Source organism: Canis lupus, chromosome 4 (genome assembly GCF_003254725.2).
Source record: "Canis lupus dingo isolate Sandy chromosome 4, ASM325472v2, whole genome shotgun sequence".
In the NCBI taxonomy this organism is placed as follows: domain Eukaryota; kingdom Metazoa; phylum Chordata; class Mammalia; order Carnivora; family Canidae; genus Canis; species Canis lupus.
In genome coordinates, this window is record NC_064246.1 from 83,488,954 (window position 1) to 83,508,594 (window position 19,641).

A 19,641-nucleotide genomic window follows, 5' to 3' on the forward strand; every position below is an offset into this window, starting at 1 on the left:
TGAGGGAGATACTAGTGCACATGTTGACCACATTTGAGGGAAGGTGTTCATTTCTACTTTTCTGGTATTCTCATCTATCACTTTTATCACTTGGGCAGTTTTCTTCTAGCATTTCTTTCCTCTAAAACCCATGTTTCAAGTTCAGAATTCAGTTGCCTACGGAGCGCAAACCTTCACCAATACTCTAAAGGTGTAGATAATAACTCTCATCAAGCCATTTTTCCTTTGATTATGTTAAACTTACATTTTGGCTGTCCCATTGTTCTAATTGTTCCATCCCTCCTAAGGTTTGATGGCAAATTTCTTCAAGTCAGAGATACAACATACATAAAATGGGGCACATATTTTACTTTTGCCCCGGTTGGTGCACCAAGTTGATCAATCATCAAAAATGAGATAGGGAGGGGCACGTGAGTGGCGTGGTTGGCTAAGCATCTGACTCTTGGTTTCGGCTCAGGTCTTGATCTCAGGGGTGTGATAATGAGCCCTGTGTGTGGCTTGACACTCAGCATGGGGTCTACTTGAATATCTGCTCAAATGACATTAAAACACAGATCTAAAGTCATCACCCTTGTGTAAGCTGTTAATATTTGTAGTTGCCTTTGCTTTGCTTAAAGGAGCAGGGCTGTGGAGAAGGCAGCTGCTAAGGACAGGGTAGAAGGCATTTGATCGGAGAGGCAGCTTAAAATCCTCCTACATATAGGTGTTAGAAGGTTCCATGATACTGTTACATAGAGATGGGGGCTGTGAAGCTACATGGTGCTTAGAAATGGTAGGTCATGTCTATGATTTGAATATGGACTTCAAAGCCAATCAGATCTGCAAACGTGCACAGTGTTGTTATTTGATATATGAGGTACTGGAAAGTACCTTAGCCTCTCTATTCCTTAGATTTTAATTTTGAATTGATGATCGCATCTTCTGGAGATTGGTACTATTCTCACTATTTTGCTGACAAGGAAACAGGCCTTAAAGATGCTAAGATAGCTGTTGAATCAAAGATGGGTAGCTAGCTAGCTAGATTCCTCATGAAATGTGAACATGTGAACAATGAACATGTGAACAATATACTTATACAGACATAAAAAAATACATGTGAACAATATACTTATACAGACATAAAGAATTCTTGATTTCATGAGTTACATCATATCACTACTTATGCAAACCTAAATGGTATTTCAGTGGTATTAATATTGATTGGTTGGTATTAATACTCATTGCTTAAGCTCTAAATAAGACGCCACAAAAAACTACAAGAATTAATAAATACAGTAAAATACAGGATATAATATCAAAGTCCAAATACAGTTTCATTTCTGTCAGTAACAACAAACTGTCCAAAAAATTTATGAAAACAATCCCATGTGCAATCACATCAAAAAGAATAAAGTATTTCATAATAAACTTAGCAAAAGAGATGAAAGACTGATGCACTGAAAGCTACAAAACATTGATGACAGTAATTAAAGAAGACGCACAGAAATGGAAAGACATCTTGTGTTCTGGGATTGGAAGACTTAATATTGTTAAAATATCCTTACTACCCTAAGTGCTCTGAGAGTTAATATCATCCCTATCAAAATCCCAATGGCATTTTTTATAGAACTGGAAAAAAGTCTTAAAACTCATATGGAACCCCAAAATATGCAGAATAGCCAAACAATCTTGAGAAAGAAGAACAAAGCTGGAAGCATCATACTTCCTGATTTCAAAATATCTTACAAAGGTGCAAAAATTAAAACAAGCAGTATATATTTTAAAAGCTCATTTCTAGATTAAAAAAAATTAGAAATAAAATTTTTGCAGCCAGTATTGCCAGACCACATGGAAGAGTTAGTTACTTTGAAGGGTTCCAAGTGTTTCCTGGAGGTGGTCCAAGGTAGGGGCTACAGGCTAAGGCTCTGTTGTCAACTGCCTGAGTTTTCAGAGCTACACAGTTTACTAAATGTAATTTTGCATTTGTAAAAATAGAACTAATTATACAAGGTAAGGTGGTTTCAAGCTTTAAGTGAAATAATGCATATAGAATTTTTTTTGCAACATTTGACACTTTGCAGTAGATCAGTTTATATTAATAGGCACATTACAACCATTTTTTTTTATTTTTAGGAAAGAAGAGGAAGCTGCAGATGAGAGTAATTTTCTTATTTCCACAAAAAATTATAAAATAAGCACAATAATTCTTTGAATATTCGTTCTTAAGGGCAGTTTTCTCTGAGTTTGTTGTTGCTTCTTTTTTATTCTTATATTCTCAGCACTTAGTGTACTGTTAGCTGTCCCAACAACAGTCCTTAATTGATGCCCCATAAATGAAAATCTATGGAACTTTTGTTTCTTCCCAGAGGGTATCTGAAGAGGTCTCCTGGTATTAAATGTGTATCCTTAGGGTCAGTGACTAGATGAGTGGCTTGGGGTTCCTGTGTTTCTGTATTTGGGGATTATGGAAGGCTTAAGTCTTCACTTTAGTGTAAAAATCTCACCCAGAACTAAGAGATGGAGGCCTAGAGACACTGAAGCTTTCCTCTGAGATGGACTATCCTAAGAGACAGGGTTCACTGGGAGCCTCAAACATTTTTAAAAAGCAATATGTGTAAAACAGATATGTGTAAAATAAAGTAGGAAAATGATCCCCATCAACAGACATGACCTAGGTTAGTGCCCTAAAGTCACGGACTGGAAGGAATCCATACTTCGGAGCCTCACTCCAATGGAAGGAACCATGAGAGTCTCTAGACAGGGTAATGCAAGGAAACTGTAGCAGCAGTTAGAGATGACTTTACCTGAGTCACAAACACTCATGGGTTGGAGTTAGGGAATGGACTAACCCGCCATCCAAACCCTTAAAGGCTGGAACCTTCTGCTGACTGTAACCTCAGGATGGATTCTCTAAAGGCCTAAGAGGAAAACTTAGACCCGAGCCTCATTCCCAGCATGCTTTAAGGACTGGTTTGCCAGGTGGACGACTGGCCAGCTGCTGGATCCTTACACACAAGGACATCAAACACTTTCCTGAAATTTATCTTCACAAAGCTTCTTCTTCTTCTTTTTTTTTTTAATGCCACTAACGGATAATTTGTAATTATGCCCCCAAATTGTCCTTCACCAAGTTTCCAGTCTACCTTTTAAATCAAATAGGAATAGAATTTGTGACTTTATGATTCTGAATACTCTTGTGCTCCTGGAGCATCGTCTCCTGCTGCCTGCCCACTTTTCATTTGGTCTCTTCTCTGCCTCCTCAGCTGGGTCATAAAATAAATTCATGGGTAACCCCGTCGAGCTATAACTCACTCTCTCTTAGACTTTTTAATCCCTTTTTATCTTTTAATCTGCACTCTATTTTATGGCTGGCTTGCAACTTAAAAGCTCTTTAAAAATAGTATATATGAAATTTTTCACATAATGTGATATATTCACCAAAATATTGAAAAGGAATCATTCGAGTGTAATGGAAGAAGCTTCATGGTAAATAATGGAATTAAAAACTAAGAGGGATAGCTTGCATTTGGAAATAATGGCATAGTTAATTCTACTTTTGTCAGCAAACTTGTATTTTTCAAGTAGCATCTATATGTCTCATTGCTTTAAGCAACAGGAATTCCTCCAAATTACTGGCGTATATTGTATAGTGTGGCGTCCCATATAGTGTGCCTTAAAATTATAGCTTAGTGGCATAAGAGTTCCTGGCTTTATTTTTACATGTTACTGTGAAAAGTTCAAAGTGGTTAATAAACAGATTGCTATTCTACAAAGTAATGAAAATGTATATGTTATTTTTCTTTTGCAATGAGTTTTAAGATTCATGCCCCACTTTTAAAGTGTTTTCTTTTTTAATAAATGAAACTGTACATCACTATGAGAAGGATAACTCTAACTCCTTAAAATTTAAATCTTGTTTCATTCTCAAGATAGGAACATGTGATATGAAAATTTCATAGAAAGTTATGTGAAGGGACGCCTGGGTGGCTCAGTGGTTGAGCGTTTGTCTTTGGCCCAGGGCATGACCCCGGAGACCCAGGATAGAGTCCCACGTCGAACTCCCTGCATGGAGCCTGCTTCTCCTTCTGCCTGTGTCTCTGCCTCTCTCTCTCTCTCTCTTTGTCTCTCGTGAATAAATAAATTAAATCTTAAAAAAAAAAAAAGAAACTTATGTGAACAAAGTTGATGAATTCAGTAAAGTTTAACTTGATCAGTGATCAATTTAGTTAGTTTCTTCTGTCCCAAATCACAATATGTGTTTGTATAGTGGAATCTAAAGATCTATTCAAAAACTACATCTATTCAAAAACTACCATTTTATGGATAAAGAAAATGAGATTGGATTATTTGGCTTTCTCATTGTCAATTGTGCATCCTTTGGGAGAAATTCTATTAGAGAGCATATGAAATCTAATAAAGTTTGAGTTTTGTTTAGCTACAGTGCATTCCACCCCGACAGCTGGGTTACAAGGAATCTAGCAAAACAAGTAGGTTTCTGAGTCTTCTATTTTTGTAGCAATTACTAAAACCGAATGCCAGCTTAAATCATCATAGCTTTCAACCACAGCAACATAAAAGGAACAAAACTTTAAAAAATTAAACAAAAAAATTATAATTTACACACAAATGACATACCTTTCTTGATTAGCTAAGATGGTTTAAACAATAAATGCTATAATTATTGTTACTTCAGAGCCAAACCCACTGTGTACCATTGTACATTGGTTTCACAAACATTTTTGCAAATAGTGCGATGTCATTGGGTCATAGTGTCTTTGACGTGGTGAAATAATCCGCAATCAAGCTCACTTGGTTCCAGGTAATGTGAACTGCTATTTATTACAAGCATAATTTTCAATAGATATGACCTCAATATAGTTGTTGCTTTTGCAAAAGTCCATTCTTTTCCTTGAAACAGTAGAATTTTACACTCTTCTGTAGACTTTGCAGGGCTTGGTGTGTCAGGATAGCCGAAATACTAGTAGTTGATTTCTTGTATTCTTTTGGCACTGGTTTTAAAGAGTTCTCAAGGCACTTTTGATTCGAAGCTGCTCCTTTGGTTTCTGTAACAGACGGCAAAGCAGTACCACAGTCATCACTGTTGACAGGAGGGGACATTGAACCTTTTGCCTCAGTCAAAAGATACTATAAAGGTTTCATTGTTAATGTCTAACATCAGCTAATCAAAAATATTTTCTAGGCCCAACTCATATATTTTTTAAAAATTTATTCATTCAAGAGACATGGATTAAGTATCTGTTATGTCCTATGCTCCATAGTAGGTACTGGGAGTCCAAAAAGAAATGTAAGCAGTCTTTATTCTGTTCACCATGCTTGCTGCCTTGTGGAAACAGCAGAGATGTGAAACAGACACTCTAAGAACATATGGAAATGAGTCTCTGAAAGAGGAGCTAGTGACACCAGTGCTCACTTTGGTCTGAAGTTCACCTGGGTGAGAAAGGACATTTCTGACACCCATGAAGAGCAGGATATGAAGTAGCACTAGCTTGTAGGGAAGTAATATTGTATAGAAGCAGCAAAAAGGAGACAGAGATGGCGGCAAGAGATGAACCTGGAAAATATAGGCAGAGGCAGATTCCCAGAGAACATTAGAGAAAGTGCTGAGGACAAAAGTCAAATTTACAATTTGAACACCAAATGTGTCCTCAGTGTATAGGGTGGATGGTCTGTTGCGATGGCAGGCCACAGGGAGATTTTTAAATATTCTAACATTATAATTCAAGTGGGAAACAATAAACTTTTGAAGAAAAGTAGTTGCAGAATAGAGAGAACAAACATATATTAGCAATGCTTACTCAGCGAAAGACACTGGCCTGGTTATAAACAATACGTGATTTTAAAAAATTGAGAATGTGCAGCTCCTGGGTGGCCCAGTGGTTGAGCGTCTGCCTTTGGCTCAGGTTGTGACCCTGGGGTCCTGGGATCAAGTCCCCCAGCAGGCTCCCCACATGCAGCCTGCTTCTCTGTCTGCCTGTGTCTCTGCCTCCCTTTCTGTGTCTCTCATGAATAAATAAATAAAACCTTAAAAAGATTGAGAATGCAGCCAAGAAATTGGGTATATCTTGGTCTAGTTAATTTGCAATTTTGTTATGTCAGAAACTGGACAATAAAAATGATGATCCAGTCGCTGGCACCTAGAGGCTAATTGGAATGAAATTGTGGAGTTAGACATGCAGAATGAGAGAAAACCTGAGGTGCATGAACCTTTGAAGGCCAGGGAAAGGAAAAGGAGCCTGCGGAGAAGACTAAGAAATGGTGATCACAGTAGAAAGGGCAGAGACAAGAATAAATAATGTTGATGAAACCAGCCATAGTTGGAAGCTAACCAGGAGAGAGGTTTTTATCAATCTCTTACATGCCTCCAGACAAAATAGGAAACACGAGGAGCACCTTGCACTCTTGGCAGGAAAGACCAGTAAATGGGTCTGGGAGCAGTCCTGGAAAGCTGAAGGGGTGCATTTGTGAGTCTGCACTGCAGTACCAGGGAGTACGAGGCTCCGAGGACAGCAAGACTTCGGTGAAGGGAAGTCGCTGATGAGGTATCCTGTGAAAGTTAACAGTGAGCAAGTCTGTCGTACGTCCAGAAGTAGACTGGATTACGAGAGGTGGCTTGGGCGCAGGCAATCGTGGAAGACACATGAAGGAGGTGATATACATGTAAAAGCTTTATTTATATTTTGCAAACCCTTTATGAAATTCGATATGTGTTTTTAATCCTCACATGAGAGGCTAAGAGTTGTCACCCACAAATTAATTGGCAGAGCTCTGAGTTTTGTTGGACTGTCGGTAAAACAAACTTCCAAAAGATGGGGTTTGGAGAAGCTGGGGAGTTAAATTTTAGAATGAAAAAAAAAAAAAAAACAGATGGATTTCAGACTTGGAACAGTCTTGAAGGAATTCAGATGGTAAGTTGTGATTCATGGCATACCCTTGAAGGATTTGGACACAGCAATAATATGTTCAAATCCTATAAACGAAAGATTAATCTACAGTAATGGGAAAGATATCTTGAAAAGCAGTAAGATTGGATTTTGTTTCAATTTGCACAATTATTAGAATTAGAAGGAAACAATAAAATATTACCCTTTCATTATAAAGTTGAAAAAATTTAACAAAAACCACTTTGATGTGGGCTCCTTACGTGCCAGTTACTATGCTAAGCAATTTACGTGCATTAAACCAAGAGTTTATTCATAAACGAGCTCCATGTAATCCCAAGTATTTATACTCCATCTTTCAATCTGAAGTAACAGGCTTAGAGTGTTTAAGTGACTTGCCAAAATTTTGTTAACTTGGAAGTAACAACAACGACAAAAATCCCAATCCCACTCAAGGTATAAAATCTCATGCAAAATGGGATTTATGGGCTCAAATTATCAAAACGTGTGGAGGTTGAGCTTCAGCCAGGTTTCATCCAGACTCCTCATTTTCTTTTCTGGGATTCCCAAGTTTGTGGCCTCTCGTGTGTCACTGTCTCTACTCACACTTCCCTCGAGGTATAGAAATGGCTGTAGTAATTGCAGACCTTTGCACAACAGCTTCCAGGAAAAAAGAGAAAGAGCATTTCCCAGACATTCTCACCAAACATCTCTGGTTTTATAGGCTTGAGATGGGATATGTTTACACTTCATAAACATTCGTCATTAACCAGAAAAAAAAGAAAGGAAGAAAGAAAGAAAGAAAGAAAGAAAGAAAGAAAGAAAGAAAGAAAGAAAGAAAGAAAGAAAAAGCTTGCATTTGTCAGTTTATACTTGAGCCAAAGGCCCTCATGGGAGTTAAGCTTCTTCTCGCATACATGGAAATGTGAGGGAGATAGTGATATATGAATACTCATATAGACAGTTTTAAGGTAAGGAGGACTAAATGGGGGAGTGGATTACCATACCATCCACTAAAATTACATTATTATCCTTACAAAATTGAAATAACTTGTAAAACAATCATATGCTTTTAATTATAGAGCTAGTTCTAGGATCCAATACTTCTGGTTTACACACACACATACAATTTGTATTTTTTTCTTTTCCTAATGATGAATAGATAAGTGGACAGGAAGATAGATGCAGATATATAGACCGATTGATAGATATATAGATACATGATGGAAGGATAGATGGGTGGATAGATAAAAACAGTTAATCCCTAGATAGCCTTTGCCTTAGATGACTGTGCCCAACGATAGGCTAATGTAAGTGTTCTGAGTGTGTTAAGTTAGGCTAGGCCAAGCTATGACGTTCATAGGTCAGGAAGGTGAAATGTCTATTCATTCAACTTAGGTTCAACATAGGATGTGTTTATCAGGATGTGACCTCCTCGTAGGCTGAGGAAGGTCTGTAGATGGGTAGATAGATAGAGATCCTCTTTTACCCTTCACATGGCTCAATCATCCAATCAAATAAAAACCAATTTTAAGAGTGTAGAGTGTGTGTTAAATAACTTAATCACATTCGTAGTTCTTAACATCTTGGCTAACTGCATTTAATGAAAAGCATTTTTTTTTAATCCTTCAGAACACGATACGACACAGAATAAATGCAAAGCTTAGAGAAGTAGAACTGAGAGCTGCTGAACGAATGATTTCCAGACTCATATATTTCACCATGATTTCTATGGAATTTCCTGACAGCATCCAGGAAAATAGTTCCCAATTACATTGGGCACAAAGGAGGCAACATGGTGTCATCACTAGTCATTGGAATTGAGAGTGTCATTGGGAAGAGTCATTAGCATTTTTACTGGTGTATGCGGTACAGAATTCTTGGCGTACAAAGGAGAGATAAAGTACTCATGAAAATGGATTCACTTATCCATCAAAGTACATTTGAATCAAAGGTGTAAATATGTATAATCTAAAATATTTAGTATGTATCTAGAACGAAAGCTTTATAACCTTAGAGTGCTTTTGGGTCCTTGGACTGAATTACCAAATCGTAAGTGAATGCCAAGGCATTAGATGTGCCGAGGGATGCTGTGCAGCCAGGCTGAGCAGAGTCAGAGTTGAGGGCAGTATAAAACCCGATTGCTTGTTCTTGTCCTAGAAGCACAGCTCAAGAGGACATATAACCCACCCCGGGGAATTTTTATGACACATACCTTTACTGATCTTTAAAAGTTCTGATGATTTCAGGCAGGTTTAACAAGTATACAAACTCTTTTTTCCCTTGGGTCTCTGAAAAAGTGAGACAGTCTTGTCATAGTCTACTCGTTTGTATTTTCATGTATTTTGAACACATATTCTAAAGTCACATTTTTCTAGCATATAGGAGATAAAAGCCCAGATCAACATATGAACCTTAGAATGGGGGACTTGAGGAGTATGCTGCGCTACATATTTGGGTGTTGTCGCCCTATGTGTGCAGCAGGAGAACAGAGAGTAAGTATGTGCGTGCTTTTGGTCATACACTTAAATAGCACATACTATGTGGAAGACTTATAATTTCTTTATCAATATCAACTCATTTAATGCTGCCGGAAGACGTTCACTATTTCTTACTTTCTCTTCATAGGACGATACTTAAATGGAGAGGCTGAGTAGTTAGCTTGAAGTCACCCAGTTGGCTAGTGGTCAACGTAGGATTTGAACATAGGCTTTAGGTCTCCAGAAGCAAAAACAATAATCACAATGGTCGGGACGCCTGGTTGGGCATCTGCCTTCAGCTCAGGTCGTGACCCCTGGGGTCCTGGGATTGAGTCCGGCATCAGGATCTTTGTGGGGAGCCTGCTTCTCCCTCTGCCTGTGTCTCTGCCTCTCTCTCTGTGTCTCTCATGAATAAATAAAATCTTTTAAAAAAACAGTAGCCACAATGGCATGCAATGCAGTCTCTCCTAATTGGCGGAATTGTGTAGAACTTGGCTCATCGGACTCATCTACAAAGACTACAACTTTCTGATAGTGGCACACTAAATAAATAAATAAATAAATAAATAAATAAATTTAAATTAGATTTCCTGGTGGAGGCCCAGGTGTTGCTGTTCTCGGTGATCCTTGTAAAAGCTTTATCTGCAGCCCTTGTGGAAGGTAAGGAGGCTAGAGGAGCCATTTACAACTTCAAGGGGCAAATGCAGACAAGAATCCATAGAAGGAAGCTGAGAGCCAAGTGTTCCTGAGTAGTGCAGAAAGGTCGAATGCAAGATAGGTTAAAGACCTAGTTGCTTTAAAGACTAAACTCACCTGCTGTGCATCTGTGCTTATTTTTACTTTATAATTAGCCTAGCTTTCGCAGACTTCATGTTCCAACGTGTCATAGTATCCTATTCCTTCGTAGGATCTCTTACGTGCGCTCTCTGACTTGATCCTGAAAACCCTTCTGCTTTACATTCTCTGCTGCTTAATGTCTTTTTTATGTAATAAAATGTACATTTATTTCCCAGTCCTATTTGGAAAGAAATGTCTGTGTATTTCTCATTCTGCACCTTTCTAATGCAATGCATACATAAGGCAAAAGTTGAAAGAAAATTTTATGTCTCTCTTGATAGGATTTGTCTGTCTTTCCTGACTTATATTTGGGTCTCGAGGAGGGTTAAAATCATTCAGAAAAAAAAAATCTTATATTAACTCCCTTTGGGTATGCATTTCATATTGTGGCTAAATCTTGCTTTTATGTGATTTTTTTTTTTTTTCTAATGTAAGGTCATTCATTTTGGTTCTGCTTTCTTAAGTGAGAACAGTGATGTAGTTTAGAAATTCAAGTTAAATGAAACTCACAATGTAGTGTCAAAAATTACCCTAAAGGCCATAGATAGACTATGGTATATATGGTATGTGTGTCTTTTGTACGTTCATACCAGTATTGTATGTATCCAACCAGTGAGCATTATTTGGGACTTATGTCATGGCAACCTGGATGTAAAAAGAGCTCCAGGTGGCAGGGTCACTTGGGCAAGAATACAGAGCCATGAAAGAGCCTTGGCTCCATAGTAACTGAGTACGTACCGGCTCCATATGGGGTCTCTGGCAGCAGGGTCAGAAACTAAACCACAGAGATTCTGAAACTGGTTCCTGTCATGCAAATGAGTTTAGGTGATTTTTCTTTCAGTAGGAATAGAAACCCTTTAGGCCCTTTTAAAAAATAACTTATTTTTTAATGAAGTGGAGCAACATGATCAACCTTATGTTATGGGACAATAAGTCTGTGCGAAAGGAGCTAGAGGAGGGAAAAGTTAGGATGCCATGCAGCCTTGCAATTTTGAAAGTGAGGAGCCAAACCAGTTGAGACAGTTGCAGGGGATGATAAAAAGGAAAGGACATTTTCAATGAATAGACTATTTTTATACATCTAGGGAATTAAAAAAAGATTTTAGAGAAGCCACATGTTAAATATAACTCACTTATTTTTCTTTCTTTTTTTAAAGATTTATTTGTTTATTTTAAAGAAAGACAGATGGAGAGCACAAGCAGGAGGATGGGCAGAGGGAGAGGCAGAAAGAGAATCTCAAGCAGATTCCCTGCTGAACACAGAGCAGGACTCCATCCCAGGACCCTGAGATTATGACCTGACCCAAAATCAAGAGTCGGACAGTTAACGGACTGAGCCACCCAGGCACCCCATTATCTGTTTATATTTTCAACATATTTCTAGCAAATTTTTTTATACCCGAGTGTAAAAATGCATAGACTATAAAACTATTATGGTGGAGGTGCCATTTGCCAGAATAAAGTCATGCAACACATTGCTTTTTATGGTTAAGAGTAATACCTGGAATATTGTGTGTGGTTCTGAACACTTGTTGATTGAAAGAAGGAATGAGTCAATCAGCAAGTTAGTCTACTTGGGCAGAAATCATGAGTTCAGGCTCAGTTCTACTTCCACCTCTACCATTTTGTATGAGTGTCTTTTAGAGTCAACAAGAGGGACACCTGGGTGGCTCAGTGGTTGAGCATCTGCCTTGGGCTCAGGTTGTGATCCCAGGATCCTGGGACCGAATCCCGCATCAGGCTCCATCTGCCTGTGTCTCTGCCTCCCTCTGTGTCTCTCATGAATAAATAAATAAAATCCTTAAAAATAAATAAATAAAAATAAAGTCAACAAGAATGATTTTAACATTCCTGGGCTTCAATTCTTTCATTGTAAGATGCAGGCACTGTGTGAGATTATTTTTTTAAAAATTCATCCTTGTTGATATTATTAATCTGAAGGAAATCAGATAATTAGAGTATGACTATCACATGACCTACATGTGAGCAGAAGTAAGCTATTGTGGTTGCATTAGGAGAGCCAGCAAAATAATAAAATAAAATAAAATAAAATAAAATAAAATAAAATAGTAAAATAAAGTAAAATAAAATAATAAAATTAAAAAAGAGAGAGCCAGCTGGCCCATCTGCTCTAGGTTCCAGAACTCATATGCCTGTTGGATAATTAGGAAGAAGACATTAATTAAAACCACTGAGTATCATGAGCCACATTTATAGAATATTTTTGAGATAAGGATACCTACATCTCCACACCCATTCACATACATACATAAAGGAAAACCACATAAAGGGATCACAAAATGAAAAAAAAAGACTACAAAGTCAAAATAAGCTAGTAAATACACTTTTAATAGATGGACAGATAGATATAGACAATGAAGGTAAAATGGGTCAAGAATATGAATACCGTGTATATATGTACACCCAAGCACGCAACATAAAAATGACCAGTAAACATAAGGTGTTTAAACTCACTCACAATGTAAAAAGTTACAAAGAACAATGAAGACTGATGAGAATACTGGGAAAAATGCCAGGTTGGCAGGAATGTAAACTTGACAATATATATTGACATGTCTGACTCCTATGCCTTTGGACCCAGCTATCTCAGTGGTAGGAACTTACCAATTGCAGATGTGTTTATAATAGGAAAAACAACAACAACAACAACAACAAACAAATTCTCTGAAGTGTCCACTGAAAGGAGATTGGTTAAATATAATGATTATAAACTTTTATTATTTTCATAATGGTTATATGCTTTTATAACATGCTTGCCCAATATATTGTTTAATATAAATAATGTAAATAATCATGTGTAAAGTATGGTTCAAGAATATGTGAATAGTTCCACCTTGTTCATGAAAATAAAAATTGAAATATAGGTTAGAGGGTAAGTAGACAGTTATAAGATAAGGATAAATAGATGTTGGAGGGGTATAAAAAAAACCTTTAAAGGGAGACAAATTACCCACATGAATTAAGTGAATTAATGTTTATTTTTCTCTCATTTATGTGGAAAACACTAATAAATGGCATAGAGTTTGATTTACTAATTCCAACTTGAGAATTCAGACATATAGCTCATATGGTCAGACCACGCACACAACCCCCGAGTGGTTTAATTATTTCTAACGACTTCTCTCAAAGTAATGAGCGTGTATTCAGCAATTCAGGGTCTCGGGGCCTTGTTGTACCTTCTGGGGCTTCTGAGTGGCATGAGTTCTCATGAACAAACCAACAACACCCCTCCCTGCGTTCAAGTCTCCACATATATGAGAGTTCCCAAAAGTTGCTTTCCCTTGATCACCAGATAAGGTCCCTCGCGTTGTCACTCCCTGTTTCCTCACACAGTGATATTTTCTTTCTTGGCACTCCTCAGAATGGAAGATCATGCGTACGTATGTATACGTATGGCTATCTGTACACTTGTTTATTTCAGGATCGGTTCCTTTTCTGATTCCCCTCTGGACCAAATATCATTCTTGAGAATTTTGGCCTCTCAGCTTGTTCCTCATGCTTCCCTAGCGTCATGCTCAGTGTGCCGGGCATATTAGAGGAAATCAGTGGCTATTTGATAGATGAGCGATTGATTGAATTGGCGAATACATCCATGTACACTAAAGATCATATCCAAATTGGTTCTCATACTAGTTCACAAATATTTATTTTTTTATATTTATAATTATGAAATATTTTATTTCAGTGAAACTCTTATAGAGTTGCAGTTTGTATCAACTAGACTTCTCCTAGTGACTGTTCTTTCCAGGTCACAGCTCTGTAACGAGCAATGTTCACTTACTCTGTTCCTTGTTCTACTATGTATGTGTGCTTATAGATGTATTGACTTATATCTTACGTAGAGAGAGTGTTGAAAATTTAGAATTTAACTGTTGCTACAAAATAAATGTTTAAGTGATTACTGTGATTATTATTAAAAATTACATGAATGAATTGACTACTGGTCAGAGCAAATGGGAAATATAAATGGCTCAGGACTCTAAAGTGCATATTCCACACTCCATCTCCACCTGGGTAATAGGAATGGTTTCTCTGTGGGTTACATTCTCTCTGCACACCCAGGTTTGGAGGGGTTACGTTGTTGTCCCTGAATTTGGGTGGTAAGAGAATAAATCCCAGGAGGACTACTACATACAAGCAGACTACGCCACACTTTGTGGCCATCATTGACCATGTTGTTTCCTTGTTGCACATTAAACACGCTCTCTGGTGTAACTCCCTGCTTCCACCTCTTGGATACTCAGTGTTCAGTAGAGTCAGGAACTGCTGTGCTATCCAAGCGCTGCGGAAGGTAGTATTTTGGGATTTGCATGCTTCAGATGATTAACCAAGTCTTCCCAATGAAGGGAACCTTTGTCTTCGCATTAGTCTTTAAAAAGTCATGGAGCATCCAGCAAAACAAGCTGATTTGATGTTTAATTGTGCTCCTGTGAGAACCTATAGAGGAAGATGTAAGAACTCTCAAATAACTTATGTGGTTCTTTGTGAATAACTTTTTCTCTAAACCAAAGATAATCTCTACTGTAACTGAGTGGGAACTCATTTTTTAAAAAGTTTTAATTTAAATTTCTGTTCACATCTAGTGTAATATTAGTTTCAGATGTACAATCTAGTGATTCAAAACTTATGTCCAGCACCCGGTGCTCCTCACAAGTGCGCTCCTTAATCCCCGTTATCTATTTCACCCATCCCCCACCTACCTCCCCCCTGGTAACCATCAGTTTGTTCTCAATAGTTAAGAATCTGTATCTTGCATTCCCTTCTCTTTTTTCCCTATGCTCATTTTTTTCCTTAAATTCCACATATGCGTGAAATCATATGGGGTTTGTGTTTCTCTGATTTATGTTGCTTAGCCTAATACTCACTAGCTCCATTCACATCATTGCAAATGCCAAGATTTCATTCATTTTGATAGCTGAGTAATATTCCTGTGTGTGTATGTGAGAGACAAAGATATCTTCTTCATCCATTCTTCATTTGATGGACTTTGGGGTTGCTTTCATAATCTGGATCTTGTAAATAATGCTGCTATAACTATATGCTCAATAAGAAATACAAAGATGAAAAATATCATATCTTTCCTTTTACATTTTTGTTTATAATATTAATATGAACCTTACCTAAGTATAGAGGAAAATATTTTCCTCCAAAAGTGCTGTTAAATGTCCTATGTCAATCACTTTTAAAATTTAAACTCATATATTTAAAGCAGTGAATTAAGAAATATTCCCTAAAAGGGAAGATATTATCTTATTCATCTTTGTCTCTCTTATTGAGCATATGGTGTGAATTAGGTGAAAATTTATTAAATTTGTGAGTAAACATTTCTTAGTAGATATATAACATCTTTTCCTTCAAATATATCCTTAGGGAAGAACAACCCACAGCTTTTAAACTACAATATTTATGCCCAGGATTAGGGAATTATTTAATATTTGTAGACTTTGCCTATACAGCACATGTGTAATGCAGTGATAGGAATGATCCAGGTCATACCAGAAAAATCACTGTGTGACAGAAAGGAGGGAAGAGGGGAATTTAGTCTTTCATCTGTTCGTTCCTAGAACATAAAGGAGAACATCGTTTTGATGAGCATTTAATATAGGTCCTTAATGCCTATTTGTGAAATAATTATTAATGATGATGCAAATATTGATAATGATGCTCATGATGGTGAGGGTGGATGATAAGGGATGCTATCACTCTTGACATCTCAAAAATGTTTGCCTACTTACCTTCTAGAAGTTTCCTTTCCTGGGAAAGATTGTTGAAATAAAACTTATCATTCATATCCTGAGATAGTGAGAATTCACCAAAAGCATTCTGAAGATAAAGCATTTGGTATTGAATACCTAGTCAATGCTATTTCGTATTGAATGTCTACTGAAAGTTATCATTATTTTTTTTTTTCTTACCATCCTAACAAACAGACAAAAAGGTAGAGGGGAAGAAACATTTCATTCTCTCAGCTTGCAAGTAAACCTTTAAGATTTAGTTTGTTCCACGTTTGTACTGCCTTAAGGGAAAAGCTTGAATGAATAAATGATTGAAAGGAGAAATCCTTTGTTCCCAACATTGAGCGGTTACTTTCAATGCCTCCAAGAGTCAGAGCATTCTGTCCATTGTGTAACTTTGGGTGTTTTATCACCCCCTTTATGCTCAGTAGAGATTTCCTTCTAGCCATCAGCAACAGAATTGATTTTATTTATATTGAACTTGGTAATTTTGATTTTACTTTGTTCTCAACTTAGTATAGTAATACTGAACAGGATATTTAGACATAGTCACAAAGCTCTTAGAGAAAGACTATGACTATGTATATATAAGACAAAAATACAAGAAAAATCGCCTTTTAACTTCTTAGTCAAAACACAAGAAAAGATGCGGAGAATTTGGATTGTCTTCAATGTTTTCCTTTGTCACTGAATCCTGAGGTTAATCCTTGAAGCCTCGAGGTGCTCCTGTAGCTATAATTGCAATTGTTTTTGGTTCCTCAATTTCTCAAATATTCTGTTCTAAGTAAAGTCTTCCTAATGCTTTCTTGTAGTTGTTGATTTTTAAATAGCAGTGCAAGTTACTTATGACCTCTAAGGTTCAGTAAGACTTCAAACCTTTTAACTTTTGTATTGATAACCTAATCATGAAATTAAAGCATCTATAGTAAGCAGATGAGCTAATGTAAGCAGTGTCATGTGTTCTTTGGTGTACAAATCAATAAAGCTATCATGATGGCTTTCAGTTCAATCATCTAGCTACTGGAAAGCGCACATAGCTTTTAAAATAGATTTTTAAAATATGTATCATTTGCACTAACAGCTATATTGTTGCTCAACATTTTGCTTATAATAGTTACATCATTATCAGTGGCATCATATTTTCACAGAATCATTGAGTAATGCCAAATTCCAAAGACAAATGGAGTCCAGCAGATAAAAGATATGACCTTGAGCTCTGTAAAACAAAGATGCTAGAGTCATCCTGTCTTATTTTCCAGGTGCATATGTGCTCCAGGTCAAGGCCACAGACGCGGATGACCCGACCTATGGAAACAGTGCCAGAGTCGTTTATAGCATTCTTCAGGGACAACCTTATTTCTCTATTGATCCCAAGACAGGTAAATTTTTTATTAGAGACAACATTATCACCACCCCTTTCAAATATTTAAACTTTAATTAAATCTTGGCATGGGAACTTACCTATTCTAAAAATGCAGTAAAAATTCTGTTTGCTGTACATTAAGCAAAGGAATATAGGAACTTACCTCATGGCTGCAGAACCGTTTCCCCTGGATTGAGCTTTGTGTAAATGTGGGCCATTTCACATATATGTGTCAAGTCCCAATCCCAAGTTAGGGATTCCCCATATGATTTATTTTAAATTTTCAAAAGCCTGGGCATGTTTTATTTTTTTTTTATTCTCCTGGATAAAATAGCTTTTTATTTCATATTTTCTTGTATGGGTTCAATTATATGCAGTTTTGGGTGTTATCAACATGTGTTAACATCACGGAGCTTCTACTGCTGTATTTATCAGGGATTATGGATAGTTGATTGGGATTAATACTGACTTTTGCCTCTAGCAGAAGAGAGGAGAGGGTTGGCAAACTTGAAACACTCAGATCACTAATTCTTCTGGTCTATGCTTTTGAAGCTAGTGTCATTTAAAAAATATTTATTTTTTGAGAGAGAGAGAGAGAGAGAGAGAGGAGAGAGAGAGAGAGAGAGAGAGAGAAAGAGAGAGAGAGAGAGAGAGAGAGAAAGCAGGAGGAGCCATAGAGGAAGAGAGAGAAGTAGGCAACCTGCTGAGCAGAGGTGTGGGGCTCAATCCCAGCATCCTGGGATCATAATTTGAGCCAAAGGCAAATGCTTAACCAACTGAACCACCCAGCTCCTGAAGCTAGTGTCATTTTTAAGTCAAAACATTTGAATGGCAGTTTTCAGGGCCAAATATATATGAATCTTTGGGAAGTATAGAAAGGACAGGATATTACACACATAGAAGATTTTATATTCCCTTTCAAATAAAATGAGGTCCCTCTGTTCTAGAGAATCTGGTTTTTGAATGCTAGATAGTTTTTAATGAGATCCAGCCATGCTGACCAGTGATCAGATAGATGTTCCATGACACAGTTAAAACAAAACTCCACAGTGACAGCTATTTTATAAGGTCTTATATGGTACATTATAAGATATTGAATATTGAATTCAATATTATTCATTACATTAGCTTAAAAAATGAAATAAATGGTTAGCGTACTAGACTAATGTTACTTTTTTCAATTTGTGAGTAAATTTTTAAAGAGTGATATCAAGTTGAAAAGGATTAATTTCACACCGTATATGCAAATAGGCTAACCATTTCAAAAGTAACACTTCCCCATCAGCGTGTGCTAGAATCTGGAATACCAATTAGATGTAGGTTAATTAATAATTAGCCATGTTTTAATGTCACCTAGACACATAAAGTCAATCAAGTTGAAACAGAGAACCTGTGGAAAACTTCCTGCAAACGAACCTGCTATTCTCTCATTTCTTACTGTTCTCATTAACCCCATAGAGGGACAGAAGTCTGCAAAAAGTTATGGGAATAAGGCAGGAAATTGCTCCCTTTTGTAAACCTAAAAAAGAGTAGTTTGTAATGGGGACAGACAGCATCAATCCTTTAAGATGGGAATCTAGAAAGGTTAAGGACACAGAAGTTCTTTTGGTTTGGAAAGAGGGTCAGAGACCAAAAGCCAGGGTGTCAAATGTTAAGACTGAATGCATGATAGGGAAGTTACACCTGCAATATGAGTAATTCTCAAGAAGTATGACAATGAAGATAAGATATTTGGGAGTATCAGTGTTAAGGAACTTTGGTAGTTGTCGCTTAAGTGGGGAATCATATTTATAGAAAAAAAAGGAAAAATTGTAGGGGAAAGAATTTGGGGAAAGAAAATTATAATGGCACCAAATTCTAGAAGGATGAAGATGGTTTGGACAACAGGCTGAATATATAGACAAATAGTGAAGGGAAATTATGTAAAATATAATAAAACCTTTTTTTCATATGAAAACATTTTGGGTTATTCCTTCTATGTTTAACCCATCTTTTTTGCAATTTGACCATAATGGATAGTCTAACTAGAAACAGAGGTATGGGCAATATAGTGTCTTAGATCTCTCCAGCCTCTGAGAAGTGCTTCTCAGAGTCAGAGGAGGTGGAAAAAAGAGAAAGGAAGGTATGTAGAGATAAGTGGAGAGGGAATTCAGTGTTAGAGTACACTTAAGTGGGACGTTGTGATTAATTCTATAGAATGGGTGAGTTTACACACTCAGAGTAAGTGTGGGAGAAGAAAGATGAAGAGCATTGGGTGTTATATGTTGACAAATTGAAATTCAATTAAAAAATACCTTGACACTAAAAAAAAAAAATGAAGGAATTAA

At 37.0% G+C, this 19,641-nt stretch overlaps 1 protein-coding gene across 3 annotated transcripts in view; it reads left to right on the forward strand.

Moving 5' to 3' along the window:
• CDH12 (cadherin 12) overlaps positions 1 to 19,641 on the forward strand; it is a 963,430-nt gene that overhangs the window by 846,994 nt on the left and 96,795 nt on the right. For all 3 annotated transcript variants that reach the window (XM_035714925.2, XM_025436284.3, XM_025436285.3), the window contains one exon: positions 17,211 to 17,330. In XM_035714925.2, the coding sequence (XP_035570818.1) occupies positions 17,211 to 17,330 (120 nt within the window). The remainder of the gene's footprint in view (positions 1 to 17,210; positions 17,331 to 19,641) is intronic.